Consider the following 22,663-nt stretch of genomic DNA (forward strand, 5'->3'; position numbering starts at 1 on the left):
CCCGACCCTCACCCCCGGCCCATTCTGTGTGCAGGTCAGGCTGTGTGCCCAGAGCTCAGCTCCTCGGAGAAAGATTCCTTCACTGCCTCCTGTGTCAACGATGAGAGCTGTCCCCAGGGAACCAAGTGCTGCGCCAGGAGTCCCTGCAGCCGGTCCTGTGTGGGCCCCCTCATGGGTAAGGCCTCCAACCCTGCGCCCCAGCGGAGCCCCATAAACTGGAGGAAGGGAGGGCCCAGCTTTGTCAAGGGTCCCCTCAGCCCTGCACTCCAAAGCCCTCTCTCAGTGAACCTCCCAGTGGCCCCATGAACTCAGCCCGGCCGTAACAGGGCTTCACTAGCTGGACTGACCTGAGGCCCAGCTGAGGTTCCCCCTCCTCCTCCCAGCATCACCAGAGCCCTGCCCAGCGATGTATGATGTACCAGTGAGTGCTGTCTCCCTCCTAGCCTGGGCCCTGCAGGCTCCAGGCCACCAAGGGAGTGTGTGGTGGTGGGGGGCGGGGGGTGGGGAGTGTATCCTGGTGACCAGCAGCTGGGCGGACCCAGCGAGCCAGTGAGCAGTGACTCCTGGCCCATCTCTCTGCCAGCACCTGTCCTGAAGGCTGGCCGCTGCCCCTAGGTGCAGGCCCCACTGACCCAAAGCTCTGCTTGGAGAGAAGTGAGTGCTCCAGGGACGACCAGTGTAGGGACAACCTGAAGTGCTGCTTCAGCTCGTGTGCCATGAGCTGTATGGTCCGCACGACGGGTGAGCATCCTGGGACACCGCCCTGAAGCTGGTGGACTTGGCTTCTCCCTGTGCCTCCCCTGACCTGGGGGCCTCCACAGGGCCCCAAGAGGAGGAAGAAGAGGGCAGAGGCTCAGACGCCAACGACCAGGGTTGTACCAGCGGCAGGTTTCTGCAAATCCTTCAAGCCACTGGTCACACAGGGGGTCTCAGACCAGCCAAGGGGGCTCAGAGGCACCGAGAGACATGCCTGGTGGTACTTGGTCCAGCTAGGCCCGCCAGCAATGTCTGTGCCTATGCCACTTAGTCTGGGAAGGAGCTCTGAGTTAGGAGTCCAAAGACATGGTTCCCAAATAACAGTCCCACCAGCTGTGAGCTGCCTGCCTGCCCATGGGTGATGGTGAGGGTCTGAGATGGTGGGTGTGGACGGCTCACTGGATTGCCCACAGCATCCTTCCCTCCCCTGCCCCCACCGTGGCCGTGTTCCTCCTCCTCTGAGGCCTCCATGTCCCCTGCGGAGGACCCTTCGCAGTGAGGGACAGCTCTGAGAGCCCCTGGCTGCCAGGAGTGACAGTCCGAGTCCACTCAACTGGAACCTTCTCTCTTGGACCCAGACAGCACAAGATGCCTCCTACCTGCTGCTAATAAAACCCACACTCGGCCTCATGTCTCTCCGTCCTCTGTCTGTCCTTGGCACCTGCTGGGAGGGAGGAAGCACACAGGCCTTGCCTCCTGGAGCACCCCAGCAGAACTGGAAGCTCCTGGAAACAGGCAGTTCCACCTGGTGATGAGTGTGTGTGGAGGTAGAGCCAGGAGCTGGGAGCTGGGGCTCTGGGCTGAGAGAGACTTGTCCACCAGGCTCTTGGTCTGACCCCTTGCAGAAGTGTTTCTGGGCTCAGGTTGGAGAACAGGAACAGAACTTGCACGGAGGACTTGGGGTGTAGAGGTCACCAGACTTCACTAGCCTTGACTTGCTCAGGGGGCACATGGAGGGCAAAGGGTTACAGGCCATTCCCCAGGCAGCCTGGGTTTTTGGAGTTTATATATATATACATTTGGCTGCACTGAGCCTTGGTTGCAGCATGCAGGATCTTAGTTCCCTGAGTAGGTATCAAACCCAGGCCACTGCACTGGGAGCACGAAGTCTTAAACACAGGACTACAGAGAAGTCCCTGGCAGCCTGCTTTAGAACCTCCAGTGAAGTGTGTACACTCCATACCCGATGAGGGCCCGTAATTCATTTCAGTTCTGACAAACCCACCCAGAGGGGAATTCACTGGCAGTCCAGTGGTTAGGACTCCTCAGTTTCACTGCCAACGTCCCAGATCTGGGATCTAAAATCTCAGAAGCTGTGCGGGTCAGCCAAAAATAAAAAGGGAAAACCACCCAAGGTTCAAGTCAGGCCCCACAATTAAGGGCTCATCCCACAAGGCTGTAAATTCAGGGATTCCCACACCCCCACAGAACAAATTGCTAGAACGCCAAGAGTCACCTCATTAGAGTAAACTCAGGTATAGAATAAATTGCTAGAAAGACACACAGAACTCTGAAGTGCTTATGTTTTAGTTCTGTTATAGAGGATACAGACCAGGAACAGTGAGTGAAAGGAAGAGACACATAAGGTGAGGAGGGGAGAAGGTACAGGAGCCTCTATTAAAAATAATGTCTATTATTTTTAATATGTTCATTCTCATAATGTGTATTAAAAACACTATGAGAAAATCACCAGCAATCAGTGATTAACTCAATCCCCAGTCCTCAAATCCCACAGTTGTTTCCTCTGGCCACCAGCCCCATTCCCAAGCTACCTAGGCACCCCCATGCCAAGAGTCATCTCATTAGAGTAAACTCAGGTACAAAAGGGCTTCCCCAGTGGCTCAGTGGTAAAGAATCCGTCTGCCAATGAAGGAGACACAGGAGACTTGGGTTCAATCCCTGGGTTGGGAAGATGCCCTGGAAGAGGAAACGGCAACCCACTCCAGCATTCTTGCTTGGACAATCCCATGGACAGAGGAGCCTGGCAGGCTACAGTCCATGGGGTCACAAAAGGTTGGACACGACTGAGCATGCACGCACACAGATACAGAAAGGGGACTCTTTACAAACAACAAAAGACTTCTATCTCTTTCACTCAGGAAATTTGAAGAATTTTTGAAACCGTGTGCCAGGGCCAAAGACCAGATTTAGTTTCTGCGTGTGCAGCCTAGTTTTCGGCACCTCCCCATGAGCCCCTTTCTGTCTGTCCAGCCAGAGTAAATACCTAGACCAGTTTGCCACCTCAGGTGGCTCAAAGTACAGCCAGTTTAGGGCGGTTCCCAAAGTGCTGTCCCAAAAAGGCAGCACCGTCACCTGGGGTGTTGGACAGCTCCACCCAGACCTACTGGGTCAGAAGGACCAGTGGGGCCTTCCACCAGCTCCGGGAAGTCAAGAGGTGAGGCTGCAGGGCTTCCTGATTTCCAGGAATCTTACCAAAATGCAGACTCCAATTCCAGAAGTCTGGAATTCTGTGTTTCCACTCCCAGGGGAAGTAAAAAAGAAGTCTGGTCTTCCCAAGTCTGGGGCACATTGGAGACCAGGTGCAGGGAGGACTGCGCAGGAGGCCACGTTGGAAGGTCCCGGGTTGGGTAACGCACAGCCAGGAGCACAGCTCGGGAGAGGAGGGGAGACCCTCTCTGAGGAGGTGTAAAGAGGATGCACAGAGGGAGGCCTGAGTGCTGGGCAGGTACAGGGCCACTCCACCACGTGAGAAAGGGGTCTGCAGGTCCTGGGGGAGCCACGCCCGCCACACAAAGGGGCTCACAATGCAGTGACCTACGCCTCCTGGGAGCCCCGTCCAGGAGCTGGAGGACAGGGGCACACACTCCCCCACCCCTGCCTGTGCTGGGCAGGTGCTGGAAGAGCTTCTGAGAAGAGAGGTAAGCCCTGAATGATCTCTGACAGATCTGCGCCCAACCTAGACAGTCCCTAGTCCACCCTGACTTGTGTTTAGACTGAAAGTGAAAGTCGCTCAGTCATGTCCGAGTCTTTGTGACCCCCATGGACCATATACTTCATGGAATTCTCCAGGCTAGAATACTGGAGTGGGTAGCCTTTCCCTTCTCCAGGGGATCTTCCCAACCCAGGGATCAAACCCAGGTCTCCCACATTAAACCAGCCTCTCATCTCCATGCTGGGGACTCCTCCCCTGTAGAGAACACTCATCACACCCCAGTCATTTCATTAACCACAGCTTCTATAACCTTGATACTTTAACACCTGTCCTACAGGCATATACTGGACACCTCGATGACATGCTGGCTCCCTCCTGCCTCCCCCACCTCCCTCCTTGGGTGTGCAAATTAACCAATCCAGAGACCACCACCTCCTTTATGGAGGTCTTATACTCCAGGTCACTTTCCCAGTGCAACGTCAGGGACCAGATGACTAGGGGCAGCCCCCACACCCCAGTGCACACTGACATTATTCACACAAGCCAGTCCTAAGCCTGCTCATCCTGATTCTCCCGCTCCTCCCAAGGAAACCACAGTAAAGGCTCCTGCCAATTTCTCCCCTCTCCTGGACTCCACCCCCCATCTCCTGGCAGACCCTCACTTCCCCCTGTGGTCCTTCATGGAGTGATGTATCTCCTTCTCTTGGGAACTGTAATAAACTATCTTCACTGGGAATCATCTCAGATTTTCTATTAACACACTATATTTTAATACAGTCACTTTGGGAGTTGAACATCCTTCCTAGAGGGAACCAGAGGCTGTGAGGGGATTCTCTCCCCATCCACCACCTCTCAAGGTTTGCTCACAGCAGCGCACCCCAGAGCTCCCTACTAGGCTGATCCCCTGGCCCTCCCACAGTTTCACCACCCCTACCTTGCCTGGAGAGGCTGTCCCCTGCTACACAGGTCCTCAGTGCCAACAGCCCCGAGCAGGAGCCCAGGGGGAAGCCAGGAGAGAATGTGAGAAGGGCCCTGTTAGTGCAGCTCGGCACCTGGCCCACGGGCGGCCACCCCTAGACTCCATGCTGCATACTGTACTGTGCACCTCTCCACCCCGCACCGGGAGGGCTCTCAGGACTTGCTGGTGGACAAGGTGGAAGGCTGTGTGAGGTGGGAAAACGGGCAAGGGGTGGGGGAGATGGAAAGGTAGAATGAACATGGTGGAAGGAAGGGCAAAAGGGAAGGTTGGACAAGTCATTCCATGGGGTGTGGGGCCATGGCAGCTGGCAGTGCTCAGGATTCACAAGGGCAGAAGGCTCATCACCCTACTGTCCTCCTCAACCAGGCTCCCAAAATGTTGGCAACTCTGGAAATGCCTCTGCAAAACCTCACCAGCCCAAGAGGGAAGACCTAAAAAGATGGCAGCAGTAGTTACCCAACAAAATGGCCTGATGGCAAGGTTATTCTACTATTGTTCCAATCTGTTCTACTCATGTGCTAGAGTTCCTTCTTTTCAGCCCACTGTTCTTTTTTTCTTAATATAACAGCTTTAATGAGGTATAATTCACCTAACATAAAATTCATTCTTTAATGTGAACTCAGTGACTTGTTATATATCCAGTTAATTCAATTCCAAATTATTTTCACCACTCCAAAAAGAAATCCCATACCCATTACTCCCCTTTTTACATCACCACCACTCCCCAACCACCACCCAGATCACCACCTCCACCATCTCCCCAACCCCTGGAAATCATTCATCTACTTTTGAGTCTATGGACTTGCCTCTTCAGGACATTACATATAAATGAAGACATAATATATAGTCTCATCTGACTGGCTTCTGTTGACTGAAAAAAAAAAATGCACAGCCTAAAAGATGAGAATTCTGTTTTATTTGGTGGACTTTCTGAGGATTTCAAGACTAGAGGAGCAGACTCTCAGATTGCTCTGAGGATGACTCTGAAGAGGTAAAAGAGGAGTCAGGAATATAGGAGTTTTGTAACAAAAACTATCTAGTCAGAACATCAAAAGGTTACTGTTAATTAAAAACCTGGCATCTCAAGTTAATTAGTTTAGTGCTAGATTCTATGTATGGGAAGATGCAAGAGTCTGGGCTCATTGAAATCACTTCTTTGATATGCACCTTAATTATTTAGGGCCAGTATCCCGGTCTTTCCCATTTTGAGTCCGCTTAGGCCTCATTGCATCATTGGGGGGTGGCTATAGCAGCTGAGAGCCAGGCAGCCCAGGGCAGCCCATTTGTCTCCAACTTGAGTTCCTTGAGCATGGGGGGTGGGGTGGGAGGCACACAGCTGTAGTGGCTTGATGGCTGCAGAATCCTTTGTTCACTGATACAGCAGGGAACATTCTTCATTCACACTTCTTTCACATAACATAATGTTTTAAAGTTTCATCTACATTAATTTTGGCTGACTAATATTCTATTTTATGAATATACCATATTTTGTTCACTCATCCTTTGGTCATCATATGGGCTGTTTATACTTTTTGGGTTTTATGAGTAATACTTGCATGAACATTTGCATACAGGTTTTGGTGTTGACGTTTTCCATTTCCTACATACTAAGGAGTCACAGAGTAATTCTGTTTTGAGGAAATGCCAAACTGTTTTCCAAAGCTGCACCACTTATACACCCACCAACAATGGATACATATTCCAATTTCTCCATACCTTCACCAAAACTTGTTATTTTCTGGGTTTTTAACTTCAGCCATCCTACATAGATATGAAGCAGCTGTGATTTTCATTTGCATTTTCCTAATCTTTTCATTTGTTTATGGATACTCGTGTATTTTCTTTGGAGAAATGTCAATTCAAATTTTTTGGCCATATTTAAACTGGGTTATTGCATTTTATTGTTATGAGTTTTTTGATTCGACATATTTGAGATTCATGTATGTCCTTATGTGAATCAGATTTTCATTTCTTTTTTCTAATTAGTATTCTTTGTTTTTTTTAAAGAAGTTTTAACTTCATAGCAAAATTGAGTGAAAAGTACAGGAGTTCCCATATAACCCTCAAACACATACACACACATACCCTCCTGAGTGATACATGTATTATCAATGAATCTACATCAACACATTATTATCATTCAAAGACCACGGTTTACATTAGGGGTCACTTTTATTGTTGAACTCTATGGGTTAGGCAAGTATGTAACACGTATCCACCATTATTGTATCATATAATTTGGAGGGCCCTAAAAATCTGTGCTCCACCTAGTGATCCTTCCTTCCCCTCAACCGTTGACCTTTTTACTGTCTCCATAATTCTGCCTTTCCCAGAATGTCTTATAGTTGGGATCATACAGTACACAGCCTTTTCAGATTGGCTTCTTTCACTCAGTAACTTGCATGTTAAGTTTCCTCCATTTCTTTTCATGGTTTAATAGCTCATTTCTTTTTAACACTGAAAAATATTCACTGTCTGAATTTATCAGTTTATTTAGGATATATTTTTTTAAAAATAGTTATTTGCACCAGGTCTTGGTTGCAGCATGTGCAACATAGTCCCGTGACCAGGGATCAAACTGGGGCCGCCTGCATTGGGAAGGCAGAATCTTAGCCACTGGACCACCAAAGAGGTCCTTGAAGGACATCTTGACTGCTTCCAAGTTTGGACAATAATGAATAAATTTGCTATAAACATCTATGTGCAGGTTTTGTGTAGATATAAGTATTCAACTCCTTCGGGTAAATAACAAGGAGCACAGTTGCTGGATTGTATTAGTCCATTAGGGCCACTGAAACAAAAATACCATACATTCTGTGGCCCAAAAACAAGAATTTGTTTCTCATAGTTCTGGAGGCTGTAGGTTCAAGATTAGGCATTAGCACAGTTGGGTGAGTGCTCTCTTCTGTATTGTAGACTTACTGTGTTCTCCTGGGCTTCCCCAATGGCTCAGCAGTAAAGAATCCACTGGCAATGTGGGAGAAGTGGGTTCAGACCCTAGGCCAGGAAGATCCCCTCAGGAGGAAATGACAACCTTCTTGCCTGGAAAATCTCACGGACAGAGGAGCTTGGAGGGCTCACGGACAGAGGAGCTTGGAGGGCTTACGGACAGAGGAGCTTGGAGGGCTCACGGACAGAGGAGCTTGGAGGGCTACAGTCCATAGGGTTGCAAAGAGTCAGACATAACTGAGTACCTGTATGTGTGTACACACACACACACACACACACACACACACACACACACACACACACACACACACACACACACACACACACACACACACACACACACACACACACACACACACACACACACACACACTATGTTCTCCATGGTGGAAGGACCAAGGAAGCTCTCTGGGGTCTCTTTCATAACAGAACTTAATCCCAATACAAAGCCACCACTCTCATTACCTAATCACCTCCCAAAGGCCCCAACCTCCTAATACCAACACCATGGGCAATAGGTTTCAACACATGAACCGGGGAAGTGGGGTGGGGCAGGCGGGGACATAAACATTCAGTTCACTGAACACGGTAAGAGTATGTTTTGTTTTATAAGAAACTACTAAACTGTCTTTGAAAGTAGCTGTACTTTTTTACACTCCCACCAACAAGGGATGAGAGTTCCTTCTTACTATATTTAAATATAAGTAGATATCTGAGGATAAAAACCAAATATGAATACCAACAAAAGGAAAAAAGAACAGCAACTCTACAGAGAGAAGAAAAGCTTAGAGAAAACATCCTTATCACAAAAATCCTCAGAGATAAAATACTGCAATCACGAAAGAACAAAAAAAGATACCATAAAAAAGGAACATTTAACAGCCAAAAAGGAGCTTTTGCTAAGTAAAAGTATGATAGCAGAAATCAAATTTTCAGAAGAGCTGGAAGCCAACTTGAGGAAATCTCCAAGAAAGTAGAGCATAAACACATATAAAAAGATGAGGAGTAGAAGAGGTAAGATGGGAAAGCTAGAGAAAATCAGATATCAGCCCAGAAAAGCCAATATTCAAATCTAGGTGTTTCAGAAAGAGAAACCAGAGAAAGCAGAGGAAAGGAAATATTCAACAAAATACATAACAAGTTTCACGACTGAGAAAATGAGTTTTTAGATTGAAGGCTCTTCTTGTGCTCAGTCAATAAGACATAGACTCACACCAAGTAACATCACTGTGAAATATCATAACCCTACGCATAATGAGAAGACACAAACTTTTAGAAATTTGGAAAAACAAAAAACGATGGAAGGATAGGAAGGAAGAAGGGAAGGAGGGCATGTGAACAAAACATCTCATATACACCTTCTAGACTCCTCACAAACACCAGAAGCATGAAAGCTAGAGGCTCACAGACTAAGCTTTCAAAACCAGGAAATGATTTCTAAAATACAGTAGCCAGTAGAACTACCATCAAGCAGGATACAAAAAATACATTTTAGATCTGCTAGGCCTTTAAATACCTAACCTCCTTGGCATCATTTCTCGTAGAAGTACTGGAGGATGTGCTCCACCCAAACAAGGGCATAAACCAAGAAATAAGGTAAAGGACAGGAAATAAGAAAGCAAGCATCAAGGGAAGCAAAAGGAACCGAGCACATGGTAAAGGGAGACAGACCCAGGATGACACCTGCTCTGAGAGCATAGCGGTGATAATCCACACTGGAGGTCATAAGCCTCAAAAAAGAGACTCCTTCGGTAATATTAACCTGGTGACCTATCTTAAGTGTCAGAACATCTTGAGCGATTTAGACTCTGAAGCTGTGACGGATTTGGAGAATTTGTGATAAATACATGAAACCTTAATCAAACCCCCAAAAAGCAGTTCCTAATTCCATGGAAATAGAAATTTGTGCAGGAAAAAAATTAATCAAGTCCACAGACCTCAAATATATCTTGCTTGGCTTACCCGGCAGTTTCTTTTGTAATTAAAGGGAAACACTTAAAAACCAAGAGATTGCACATACAATTCCATAACTCTACATTCTTTTTTGGAAAAACCGCAAGATCTGGTTAAATGGTGTCCTACATTTCCGCAGACCTAGGCTGAGAGGCCTCCCCAGCGAGTCGCAGCCCAGCCCACTTCTGGACAGTCTACAGCCGGGGCTTCTTTATAGAGACACATGGGAGCCGACGGACGACAAAGGGTCGCCTCCTATACTCCTTTTGAAAGCTAGGTACTAACCAGAGGCTGGCGATCAAGCCCCCCAGCCTCCGTTTCTGGACACTTTTATGTTTTTCCCCCTTCCATTTTTTCCTAAATCGCTCAACACATCTCAATTCACTTCCCACCACCTAGTTCCCGATCTCAGCAAAGATGGCACCCGGCCGGAAAAAGGAACCGGCAACGACTTCCGGCCGGGCGGCAGGCGGCGAGCCTCGCTTCCTGCGGCGCTCCGAGTGACGTAAACGAGCGCGCCGCGCAGCGTGGACCGAGGGCAGTACTGGGGCGCATGGAGGTCAGCGGCGGAGTTCGCGGTAGCGGCGGTGGCGGTGGCGCCGTACGTATCGGGACCAGGGGGGAAATGGGGTCCTGAAGACCTGGGGTCATGGCTGGGAGAGGAGACCTGGAGGGCGCACTGGGACGCAGTGGATCGGGGTGGGTGGCAGGGGCCGGGTCCGGTTTAAAGCAGTGCCTGCTCGTGCGCACGCGCCCCTTTTCTGAGGTCCCGCGTGACGGCCTACGATCCCCGCACTGACCCTCGGCGCGGTCGCTGCGTGCTCTTTGTAAAGGTGATTCCCTTTTCTGCGTCTGAGGGCCGAACTTCCGGGTTGGTGTTAAGGATCCTTAAGTCCCTTTGAGTTGAACTCGATTCCTCACTAGCTCGTAGGACTGTCTTTAGTAGGGATCGTTTCCAGTGCTTCCCCGCCGCTGGGGCTTTGTGGATGTATATGGATGTTGCCCTTGGGCCAATATTTCTCCTCCCTGAGCCTCTTGTTTTGTGTACAGTGAGTCTAAACTTTTTACAGCTGCAACAGTCAGTTCATGTTAAAATGTTCCTGACCAAGTTCTGGGAAGTCTAAGGTCAAACACGCTCTCTGCTTTGGCAGAACGGAGCCCGGGTTAACCTTTTATCGTGTGCAGGTGGTCTGTCTTACCTAGGTCGTTTAATCACGCTAGTGCGCGAGGCAGAGTTGTTAAAAAGCAGTAGCATCTGGTGTATAACATTTTGGGAGGAGGTAACGTTTTATCTGAGTGCGGAAAGATGGAGGCTGATTTCCTGAGCCCTATGATGGCGGGTAAAAAAAATGAGGCAGCAGGCCTTGCCCTGCCCTGCCCTGCCCAGATGTAATGAAAGTGCAAGGCCTGTTGAGAATGAGGGAGTGTGCTCCAGAGGGGAAGAAAAGGTAAAACTGGGAAAATAATTCTGTGCCATGTTGTGAACTGCTTTTTATGATTGGTTCAGGGATTTTGCTCTCAGAAGGGTTGTATGTGTGTTTAGTAGATTAGTGATGTAATAGTGCGAGTTGGTTTGGGAAGGCTCACTCACATGTCTATAAAGTTATTAAAAATACATCCACAGAAGCTGTGGGATGTATATATGGATTATATGTCCAGGATTTTCTAGGAGTAATCTAATTTAAAATATTCTGTCTCATTTTCTCTGTAAGCCAATAATTTTTTAATCCTGGGTACTTTTAAAACTTTTTAAAAGAGAGAGGGGGTGGGGGGGAGCGGGTGGAATGCTATTCAAACCCTGCTTGCAGAAACTCCTACTCAAGAGGTCTTGGACCAGGCCTGGGGTTCTGAAGTGTTGAACCATTTCTAGGTAATTCCACAGCCAGGACTAGAAGCCCTCCAACCCAGACTGTAATGCTCCTGAGTTTCAGGGTTGGGTTACATTCTGCCCTGAAACAAAAGCCCTCGGAGACTTTTGCTTCAGAACATGCCTTTGCCTGTGGGTGGTCAGTCAGGAGGAGTTTGGGCTGGCCTAGGGAGAGTGTGGCTGTGGCTCCCTTGCGTTTGTTGGGTTCTTCTGTTGTGTTTGTGAACCGGGAACTGCCCCTGTACCACCCCTTTCTTCTTTTCCTCTTCAGGGCTTTGGAGTCACTTGCTAGGAGGCTCCCCTCGCTGCCGCCCGGGCCACCATGGCCGCTCGACTGGTGAGGCGATGCACATGCCTCCTAAGGGAGGCCACCCGCCTGGCCCCTGCTGTGTCCCCCGTCAGCCAGCTGAGACTCCCCCAGGGAACCCAGAAGCCGCTGACTTCCTCAGCTACCTCGCCCAGCTCCCGCCTCCCAGGTCCCTTGTCAGAGCTTGTGGAGAAGGAACAGGTGTTTGCTCCCTATCCTGGGCGCCAGGAGGTGGAGCAGCTCATCGAGAAGGCCACCCAGCCCGAGGAGCTCCTGGAGCTTCTGGGGGGTGGTCACTGTCTGCAGCAGAACCACGCCGCCCTCGCGCTTATCCAGCTCTCTCGCCTACTCTCTGAGAAGCCAAAAGACAAAGCCACACTCATACAGGATGCTCGCTTTTGGCAACTTCTCCATCTTGTCAACAGCCAGGTGGGTTCTGGAGCCTTTTCTGCAGGTTCAGCAAGCAGAATATAGCAGAGGCCACGGAGTCCAAAGCGTCCAGTCACTCTCCCAGTATAGACAGAAACTCTGCTGTGTGCCGAGTCCATCCACGTCCTGTGGTATTTTTTCATTTTATAGTTTCCAGAATACTTTAATGTGCTTTCACTTCTGTTAAGCCTCATGACAGCTCTGTTAGGTGAATATTGCTGTCCTCATCTTATAGGCAGCCCAGACACAGTAAATACAAACAAAAGGATTGAGCCTGGTTTTTCTCAGTGCATCGGGGGCCTCCCCCTCACCACGCAGTCTTGACTGATGTGGCCCCTCCTCTGTGTCTGGCTGACAGGGGACACACTCTTGAAACTGGAGGAGATGAAGGGTGACTAGGAGAGGATCTCAGAAACTTGGAACTGACCATGGGTGTTATCCCAGCCAGTCAGATCCTTAGAGGAGGAACATGGAGAGAAGGGACTTGTGTGTGCCAGGGGTGGGTGCAGGAAGAACTCAACCCAGTTCCTGTTCGGTGTGAAGAAGGACTCCATGCGGACTTCAGGCACCCTGGGGTCTGGAGCCGAAGGGCCTATGACATAGAAAAGAGGTAGAGACCCTCAACCTGGCTGCTCTGGAAAGGCAAGGCCATGTCCGCTTGTCAGGGGTGACGAAGAGACTCACGGCTCAAGGGAGGGGTCGAGTTAAATGAGTTTTTTCAGCTGCAGGTTATGAGAGTATAGTGGATGTGGAAATAGAGTAATATTGGAAACAGTTCACAGATAGTAAGGGAAGTATTGTTTCATGGAAGTTTTTGTCTTTAGTTACAAGACAGATCTGTACTATGAGCCTATGTGTTGGGGTCACAGTACAGATTTTTTTCTTACTGAGAATATAGTTCATATAAATTATCTTAATTAGATCCCTTCTTGTTCTAAGACTATCATTCTAGTCGTTATTTTTTAAACCTTTTACACAAAAGCTTTAGAGACAGACTAAACATTGTAGCAAAATGATAAGCCAGTAATGAACTAGCATTTAGAAATAGAAACTGATCAAGCTTTCTTTTAAGAGTCCTCCTACTGTCTGGGAATTCTGCAGAAACAGCAGAAGTCACTGAAGGCTCATGTGATGCTGAGATCAAATTCATACTTTTCTTTTTTCCCCCCTCACCATGGCTGTGGGATTGTTGATCCCCCACCAGGGATTGAACCCTGGACCCTGGCAGTAAAAGCCTGGAGTCCTAACCACTGCCCTGCCAGGGAATCCCCCATACTTTTGTCCTTCTGCCCAGCCCTTCACACAACTGCTTTTCTGTTTGCCCCTCACCTCATGTGTATGATTTCAGTTCCCCTTCTTGGCAGTGCAGCCCCATTTCACAGAAGAGTCTGGAGACTTGAAGAACGGCAGTGTTAACAGCCTTAGCCTTACCGACAACAGAGCCATTCTCATGTACCACATACTGCCTTCCGTGAGGGTGGGGTCTGGGCCAGAGTGGGGCTCATATTTCTCTGAGGCCTGGAAGCAGACCCTGCAGGGAATGGCTGGGTCACCCTTGTTCAGAAATGGAGCTGGAGGAGGAGGGAGTGCTGTGGGCAGAAAACAGGTCCAGACAGGCTATTAAGGAGAAGCTTGGTGTGCCCAGTAGAAATGCCTACATTAAAATGACTGGTTCTCGGGAGGCAGGCTCCAGCTCAGAGCCTTGGCCTGCTCCATGACAGGATCAATAAGGTCCCAGGTGTGACTTTGCCTGTGTGTGTCTCCCCCCGCGCCCCCACCTAGATAACTGTAATCTGGCATGGGACCCTTGTGAAGCTGCTCCGGAGCCTCTACGCACTGGGGCTCCCCGCCACCTCCAAGGAGCTGCGGTCAGTGGAGCAGGAGGTCCGCTGGCGCATGCGCAGGCTCAGGTACAAGCATCTGGCCTTCCTGGCCGAGTCCAGCGCCACCTACATGCAGGAGCAGGGCTCCCAGGAGCTGCTGGCTGAGCTGCTTGTGCACCTTGAGCGGCGCTGGGCAGAAATTGAAGACAAACGCACGGTGGTGGCCATGATGATGAAAACTGGGCATCTTTCGGAGTCTCTGATGAACCGCCTGGAAGACAAGGTACTAAGGGACAAGAGCCTTGTGACTTCTGTCCATAGTCTGGGGCATGGCACTGGCAGGACTGGTACTTTAGGTGGCTACAGGCAGCACTTTGTGCCCACTGGTTCCTTCAAGAATCCAGGGGGTTGCAGAGCCTGAACAAGATTGTAGTTCCTCCAGAATTGCCTCTGGCACATGACCTGGAAACAGCATGGCCAGTAGCTCCTGCAGTGTGGCCTCAGCCACCCCACTGGCTCAGCTTCGGTTAATGCTTCCTAGAGACATCACACCTGCCGCCCCCTGCTCTACCCCTGCCTCAGCCCCGCAGTCAAGTCAAATTCAGTCCTGTTCCCGTGGTAGCAGGGTCTGGCCCGGATGACTGCCACAGCAAGCTCCGCAGCTCATGGGCCCTGGGTCCCCTGCCCTGGGACCTGGGGATAAGTTTGGCTACGGACACGGCATCCCCGGTCTGGGGACTCCCTGGAGTAGGAGCAGAGGCAGGCCCTGCACTGATGGGGCTTGTGTTTAGTAAGCTCAGGCCTAGTTGCTGTCTCGCAGGGCCTGCACTGCATGGGACCCCTGGCCCTCAGGCCATCAAGCTGACCCCTGCCGGCTGTGGTTGACAGTGCCTGGAGCTGGTGGAGCAGTTTGGCCCTGAGGAGCTGCGGAAGGTGCTGGTGACCTTGGCGGCTCAGAACCGGAGATCGGTGCCCTTGCTGCGGGCCATCTCTTACCACCTGGTCCAGAAGCCATTCCCCTTGACTAAAAGCATCCTCCTGGACCTGGCCTATGCCTATGGTGAGCCCTATGCACGAGGGGTGAGGCTGGGAGGGGGAGGGTTCTGGCCGCAGCTGTGTCAAATTCGGTGCCTACCTCACCCGTGGCAGGCAGTGGCCCAGAAGGCTGCTACAGAAACACTGTGACTCATGGGCCCTGATCCTCTGTGCTAGGCCTCAGGGATAAATTTGGTTACAGACACCAAGCTCTTACTCCTTGAGACCGGGGTGGGTGGTAGGGTGGGCCTGAGGGCAGCCTGCCACTTCTTACCAGTTAAATCTCAGGCTCTGTCCCCAAGGCAAACTCGGCTTCCACCAGACCCAGGTGTTCCAGCGCCTGGCAGCCGACTTGCTGCCCCACACGCCAAGCATGACGTCCAGCGAGGTAGCCCGCTGCACCAAGTCCTTCGCCTTCCTTAAGTGGCTCAACCTGCCCCTGTTTGAGGCCTTCGTCCAGGTGAGCTCGGGTGCAGACGTCAGGCCTCGGTTCTGAGGGCCCTCCTTGCCTGACCCCCTGCTTAGACACGCTCCCTGGGCATTTCATCAGGGAGGCTCAGCCAGTCCAGAACACTTCCTAGTGGCAGATATGGAGTCCTTACTCCAGTTTCTTTGGAGAGAAGCAGTATGACTCAGTTGTGAAAGAAAGTGAAGTTGAAACGGCTTTCTTCATTATTTCACGAAACTTTGTAGGTGACAGACTGTGTGTGTCTTTGGGTGACTGCGGGGAGCAGTGCAGACAGGAAAGCCAAGAATCCACTCAAAACTCTCCCTAAACTTCCAACAGCTGCAAAATGGCGTTGTGAAGAAAGAGAATGTTTGCATTGAGATTTAGGTGCCGCAGGTTGTCTATAAGCTGAAGAGTATTTCTGAAGCTGTTGTCAGGGACCTTTTATGTGTGTATGATTGCCTCGGGGAGGACAGCACTAGCCCTCTGCCCATTGCCCTGTGTAAATTACCCACTTTGGGCTGGAAGCGCATGGGTTCTGGGGGAGGGCCAGGTCTGCATACCACCAGGCCCCTCTCATCCTGCCTTTCTGTCCTCCCTGATTGGCCCAGCACGTCTTGGACAGAGCCCAGAGCATCACTCTGCCACACCTGTGCAACATGCTGCTGGCTTTCGCCCGTGTGAACTTCCGTCCAGAGCGGGAGGATCCATTCTTCAGCCTGGTACGGTCTTCGCACCCTCTGCTGCTATGCTCGGAGCAGCGTAGGGCTGAGGGGGAGGGAGGGAAGAGGCTGGATTTGTACTGCGGGGTCCCAGGTAGGGAGGCAGAAAGGAAGAAAGCCTGGTGGGAGTGTGGAAGGAGCCGGCTGGAGCCATACACCCCAGGGGTTGTCTGGGGACATGGCAGCCAAGAACCAGGAAGGCATCCAGTGGCTCACTGGTAGTGAGGCTGGGGGACCCCTGTTCTTACTTCCTGTGTGTGTGTTAGTCCCTCAGTCATGTCCAGCTCTTTGTGACCCCATTGACTGTAGCCCACAAGGCTCCTCTGTCCATGAAATTCTCCAGGCTAGAATGGGTTTCTGGTACTAGAATGGGTTGCCATGCCCTTCTCTAGGGAATCTTCCCGACCTAGTGATCAAACCTGGGTCTCCCACCTTGCAATCAGATTCTTTACTGTTGGCGCCACCAGGGAAGCTGTGGGCTATCTTACTTCCTGGTGTTCCCTTAATGCCCTGTTGGGGCTCAGAGACTCAATCCAGTTGCCAGGGTGAGAGCATCCAATGAGTGAACTGGGTATGACCCCGGGCCCCCATAGTGGGTGTTCCCCCAGCCGGCCAGCTGCTTCCCCTTTCATAATCTCCAGCTCTTGGGGCCAGAAACACCTCCCCTGTGCTGGTGGCATGGTTTTGTGCATAGGTTCTTGCTAGTGGGTGGGAGGAGGGGGCAGTAGGGGTAGCCCAGCTGCTGTCCAGATTGGAACTAAGGGATGAGGAGGATTTCTGGTACCTGCCACCAGGGGTCCCCCAATCCTGACCAAGAGTGCCTCGGTCAAGGTTACCTGCCTCACCCCCTTGGGCCTCAGCATGTCCAGGTCATAGGGCAGCTCCAGCTGCTGCCCGCCCAGGGATGCCTGTGGCCACTGAGCAAAACCTGCTTTCCCCACCCCGCGCTGTCCTCGCCCAGGTGCATGAGAAGCTGGGGTCAGAGCTGGTGGGCCTGGAGCCAGCCCTGCAGGTGGACGTGGTGTGGGCCCTGTGTGTGCTGCAGCAGGTGCGGGAGGCCGAGCTGCAGGCTGTGCTCCGCCCTGAATTTCACGCCCAGTTTCTAGGTGAGCGGTGGGGGGGCATCCCTCCCTCTCCTGAGTGATGGCGAGCCCACCGCGCGTGCCCCCTCCCCCACCTCACCCCAGGGACCACTGCAGCTGGGATGGCTGCCTGGTTGTCAGCCTTGGGCTCCACTCAGCATTGGGAAGATGGGGCAGGCCAGGGCGCACCCAGCATCTGCTCCTTCTCTGTCCACTCCTAGTGGGTGACCGGCAGACCCTCTTTCTGCTGCTCCTGACCCAGAGTCCAGGGTGAGACTTGGGTGTGGGGGAGGGTGCCGCCGACTCTCCCACCTGGCCCCTGTGTCCCTCCATCCCGGTCCTCCTGGCCCTCTTTTCTCACTCCATCATCTCCCCTTAGGTGGCAAGTCCTCAAAGGATCAAAGCACCTTCCAGAAGCTGCTGCATATCAATGCCACTGCCCAGCTGGAGCAGCACCCTGAATACACAGGACCCCTTCTGCCTACCTCAGCCTTGGTCCCCAGTCGCTCGGCCCTTGAACAGAAGATGACCCCATTGCAGAAGGAGCTGCAGGAGACGTTGAAGGGGCTGCTGGGGAGTGCCGACAAGGGCAGCTTCATGGTGGCCACGCAGTATGGCTGGGTTCTGGGTGAGGACCCATCGTCCCCTTGCCTCCCCGCAAATCCCGTCTGCTCCCCAGGGTGTCAGTTCATCCCTTGTAAGGGCAGGGGCTATAAGCCCAATTGATCTCTGAGGGATGGTCCCCACCACATTTTAATTCTGTGCCCTCCTCAGATGCTGAGGTACTGCTCGACACCGAGAGCCAACTCCTGCCCCTGAGGGACTTTGTGGCCCCCCATCTCGCCCCCTCCTCTGGCAGCCAGCCACTCCCCCCTGGGGCCAAGAGGTAGGTGGCCACACCACCCTTGGGGGCCGTGTGCATTTGGTTCTGGCATTCCCTCTTCCCTCCAAAGGCCTGAGGGAGCTGTCAGCATCCACAGGACCCCGTCTCCCCTTCCAGGCTAGCCTTCCTTCGCTGGGAGTTCCCCAACTTCAACAGCCGAAGCAAAGACTTGCTGGGGCGCTTCGTGCTGGCCCGGCGCCACCTGCTGGCCGCTGGCTTCCTGCTGGTCGACGTGAGTATCTTCTAGTCCCAGCTGGCTGATGGGAGCCAGTGTCGGACCCCAGCTCTTGAGGTCGCCCATGTTGGGGTTCCCCCTTCACACATGAGAAAAGAGGAACTTAGAAGGGTGTTAGGTTTTTCCCAACATCACACAGCTTGTAAGTGTCTGCTGCTGTTCCCGTCTCCACAGCCAGGGTTTCTGAGAGGAAGAGGTAAGACAAACCCAGTGCCCAGGGCCTCATGCTGACCTGTGCCTCACGCGGGGCTCTGTGCTAAGGTCCAGCCCCGGGCCTGGTCCCAGGTTCTCAACATGGAGACATCTGCACCAGAGAGCAGGCAGTCCTATGTGGGGCCAGAAAATGCACAAGTGGCTCATTATTGAGTGTTTTCTTTTGCCTTTGATACAGCTTTTAAAATCTCGAAGCTGCTCTTGGTCCCGTTTACTCATGGGTCCCTGCAGCTCTGAGCACTGACCAAGTGGGGGTCTCTTGCCCACCCATTCTGCTCTCGCTCCATAGGCTTCTTCCTTCAGGATTTGGGGGCCAGGGGTGTGATGCGCAGGGCGGGAGGCATGACGGGGGTCTCACCTGCCCTGACTCATTTCCACTACCTCCCCCAGGTCCCATACTATGAGTGGATGGAACTCAAGTCTGAATGGCAGAAGAGCGCCTATCTCAAGGACAAGATGCGCAAAGCCGTGGCAGAGGAGCTGGCCAAATGACCTGCCCCATAGCAAGGACTGTGTGCCCAGGGGGCCGGACTTCTCCAGAGGCCTAGCCATGGGCACTGGGTGGGCAAGAGGTGGCATGCTCTAGGACAGACCTCAGTGCAGGACCTTGGCCTTGGAAGTGGGGAAGTGGGCCGGTGGCCAGCATCTCTGAGTAGCAGGTCATTCTCTCATGAGTAATAAATTCTTAATCAACTGCCCAACTATCCCGGCTTCTCTGCCACCCACAGAGGATCCCTCTCATATACATTTGTGCACGGCTGGCCTGTTGCTCGGAAGCCTGCAGTCAGCCCCCGTACAGGCTGAGTCCTGGAGTTCTGAACGTCAGCATGTGAGGACCTTCCCGGGGAGGCCAGTTGGGTTTTCAGTGCATGGCATCCTGGGAGGTCCCCTCCCATCCGATGGTCTTGGGTGAGTGGGGCACCCTGGCGGCCTGTGCTGCCATGTGGTATAAGTGCCAGTCCCTCAGGAGGCACTGGCTCTGAGAAGAAGAAAGGAGTGTACTTGACTGACACTGCAGGGCCAGAAGAGACCCCTTGCTGTCCTTACACCTGGACCAGAGTGCCATGGTGGTGTGCCGCCGCTGTGGTAACCATCTGCCTAAGGAGCCCAGAGCCCCCTTCACCACATCAGCAGCAGCGTTACAAGGACTTCCCCGGCAGTGTAGGGCTTAAGACTCCTTGCTTCCACTGCTGGGGGCCCAGGTTCAATCCCTGGTTGGGGAACTAAGATCCCACAAGCCAAGTACCAAAGCCAAAATAAAGACTTTCTAGCTTCTAGTCCGTCATAAGAGACTTTGCTGTGGAGCTGAGCAGAGAAGGGCCATCTGGCTTCTCTGGGCCCCGCTTTCAACTCATCCCCACTCCCTCCAAAGTGGTCCCTCAGAAAGCAAGTCACACAAGCTTTGGGTTATTAGCTCACAGGATGTGGGTGCTTGGCACTCGGAACAGGCTGGCTGAGGTTCTTGGCCCAGAGAACAAAACAGCCAAGATGGCTTTTTGAAGCCGGTGACTCAGAGCCCAGACAAAGTGAGGGAGTGGAGAAGAGTGTACCAAAGTGAAGGGCCAGGATGGACAAGCATCAGGGGTGCTGAGCCAGTTTTGGGGACCTCTGGGAGCACCCACAAAGGAAAGCTCATGTTCACCATTCGGGATCTGTGGCTTGTAGTTGAGATACTTTTTCAGATTGCCTGCAGCTGAGAGAAACTACACAGTGCTTCCTGTGCCCTCTGCCAGTTTCCTCAAAGGTGATGGGCACATATCACACCAGGATACTGACTGACAAGAATAAAAGTCCATGCGCAGGACACCTGCATCACCACCAGGACACCTCATGTTGCCCTTTATGTTCATACCTACCCCCTTGGCCTTGAGCCAACCGGTAGCTACCAACATGTCCTCCATTTCTATTTTGTTACTTGGAGAATGTTCCGTACAGGAATGATGTAGTATATGGAGAATGTTCCGTACAGGAATGTAGTATATGAAGTTTGGAAATTGGATTTCTTCACAGGCACAGTTCTCTGGAGTTTGATCCAGTAGGTCCTTCCTTGTTATTGCTGTTAGACTGTGGTTCAGTCCCATGTGTGGGTGTTTGTGTAAACCCAAGTTTTCATTTCTCTGGGACAAGTGCCTGTGAGTACAGCTGCTGGGTCATAAGGGATTTATATGCTTCTTAAGAAACCGCCACAGGGTTTCCCAAAGGTTCTGCACCACGTTACATTCCCACCAACAGTGTGGGAAGCCATGAAGTTCACGTCCCTGCCAGCCTATGGCGTTCTCAAGCCGGAGCAGTTCCGATGGGTGTGGAGTCATCTTTTTACTTGCATTTGCCTAATGGCTAGGGATATGGAACACTTAACCTGACTTCTAGTCATCTTGGTGGGTATAAGGTGGTATCTCACTGTGGCTTTGATTTTCATTTTTCCATTATGACTAATGGTGTCTTTTCATGTGCTTATGGCCTATTTACATGTAATTTTTGGAGACACACCTGTTCAAACCCTTTGTCCAGTTTTTAACTAGGTTGTCTTACCGAGTTGTAGGAGTTCTTTATATATTTAGAAACAAATCTCTTATCAGAGGACTTGCAAATACTTTCTCCCATTTTGTGGACTGTATTTCCACTTTCTTGATGGTGTCCTTTGAAACAAAAGTTCCAAATTTGGGTGAAAGAGATTGTCCAAAATTGATGTTAATTCTACTTTAAATGAGTTGAATTAACTACTCGTTTAAACATGAGTTTGAGCAAGCTTTGGGAGTTGGTGATGGACAGGGAAGTCTGGCGTGCTGCAGTCCATGGGGTCGCAAAGAGTCAGACATGACTGACTGAACTGAACTACTTTAAATACTTCATGGAACTCAAATAAAACTATCTGCACCTGAAGCCTTCTTGGGAAAAGCTTTTTTAAGTTACAGATTCAGTTTCTTTCATGGTTTTAGGACTATTCGTGTTACCTATTTCATCTTGTTTGAATTTTTGGTAGATATTAATTTTCAAGTAATTGTCCATTTCTTCAAAGTTGTTGAATTTATGAGCATTAAGTTGTTTGTAGCATTCCCTTGATGTCCTTGTAATGTCTTCAGGCTCCAGAGTGTTAGCCCTGTTATTAGCATTCTCCAGAGAACCAACCAACAGAATATATGAGAGAGATAAACATAAGAGATTTATTATAGGAATTGGCTCTGCAGTTACAGAGACCAAGGAGTTCCACAATTGGCTGTTCTCAAGCTGAAGAACCAGGAAAGCCATAGCCACTGGTATAAATTCAGTTCAAGTACAAAGACCCGAGAATGTGGAAGGGTGGCAGGTGGGGCTGTGGTGTCACTGGTGGCCCTGGAGGCCAAAGGCTGGAGAACCAGGAGCTCCAGTGTTCGAGGGTCAGAGGTGGACATCCCAGCTCGAGAGAGTGAATTCACACTTTGCCTTTTTGTTTTTCTCTGCCCCTACCCTCCCTCCCCCCAGCAACTGATTGGTTGATCCCCACCCTGCACTGGTGAGGCCGAATCTAGTCTACTGAGTCATGCTCATCTCCAGAGATGTCCTTGCATACACACCCAGAAATAGCATTTAATCCACTATCTGGGCATCCCTAAGCCCAGTCAAGCTAACACATAAAATTAACCATCATAGCCCCCATGGCATACTGGTCATTTGTGTCTTCTCTATTTTTGTCCCAATTTGCAATTTTACTGATTTTTCAAAGAACTATTGTTTTTTTTTTTGTTTGTTTCATTGATTCCTTCCCCTGTTTTCCTGTTTTCTGTTTCATTGATTTCTGCTCTTGGCTCTGTTTCCTTCTTACTGCTGAGTTTAGTTGATTTTGTCCTTTTCCTAGTTTCCTGAGGTAGGAACTTTGATGATTGACTGAGACCTTTCCTCTCTTCCAATGCGCTATAAATGTCCCTCTCAGCACTTCTACCTGCAGACCACATAATTTAATACTTTTATTTTCATTTACTTCAGTTCTGTGTTTCTTATTCTGTAATTTTCCTTATTGTTGGGTAGTCCTTGGCTACGTGGCCTGTGGTTCTCATGACTCGCAGCACTGTGTCGGTCTCCTGCCACAGCTCTGCTGGTGCTCTTGAATGG

At 50.9% G+C, this 22,663-nt stretch overlaps 1 protein-coding gene and 2 non-coding genes across 3 annotated transcripts; all 3 read left to right on the top strand.

Moving 5' to 3' along the window:
• Positions 1–9,980: 9,980 nt before the first annotated feature.
• On the top strand, positions 9,981–21,149 carry TBRG4 (transforming growth factor beta regulator 4). Its single transcript, XM_043463437.1, has 11 exons — positions 9,981–10,131; positions 11,669–12,133; positions 13,916–14,239; positions 14,845–15,016; positions 15,294–15,451; positions 16,051–16,161; positions 17,123–17,267; positions 17,623–17,871; positions 18,018–18,129; positions 18,244–18,358; positions 18,965–21,149. The coding sequence occupies exons 2-11, from the start codon at positions 11,720–11,722 to the stop codon at positions 19,064–19,066; spliced, it is 1,902 nt and encodes a 633-aa protein (XP_043319372.1). The 5' UTR covers positions 9,981–10,131; positions 11,669–11,719; the 3' UTR covers positions 19,067–21,149.
• Positions 14,542–14,677, top strand: LOC122439006. Its single transcript, XR_006268747.1, has one exon. It is a non-coding gene; the product is annotated as a small nucleolar RNA SNORA5 (small nucleolar RNA).
• On the top strand, positions 15,065–15,199 carry LOC122439005. The gene has a single exon (XR_006268746.1). It is a non-coding gene; the product is annotated as a small nucleolar RNA SNORA5 (small nucleolar RNA).
• Positions 21,150–22,663: the final 1,514 nt, after the last annotated feature.

Source organism: Cervus canadensis, chromosome 3 (genome assembly GCF_019320065.1).
Source record: "Cervus canadensis isolate Bull #8, Minnesota chromosome 3, ASM1932006v1, whole genome shotgun sequence".
Lineage (NCBI taxonomy): Eukaryota > Metazoa > Chordata > Mammalia > Artiodactyla > Cervidae > Cervus > Cervus canadensis.

What these genes read in the sequence shown, in the direction of transcription:
- TBRG4 (XM_043463437.1), top strand. Translation starts at nt 11,720, where the DNA reads ATGGCCGCTCGACTGGTGAGGCGATGCACATGCCTCCTAAGGGAGGCC. An exon ending in GGACCTGGCCTATGCCTATG is followed by an intron (nt 15,017 to 15,293) that starts GTGAGCCCTATG and finishes TCTGTCCCCAAG; the next exon opens with GCAAACTCGGCTTCCACCAG. An exon ending in TGTTTGAGGCCTTCGTCCAG is followed by an intron (nt 15,452 to 16,050) that starts GTGAGCTCGGGT and finishes TGATTGGCCCAG; the next exon opens with CACGTCTTGGACAGAGCCCA.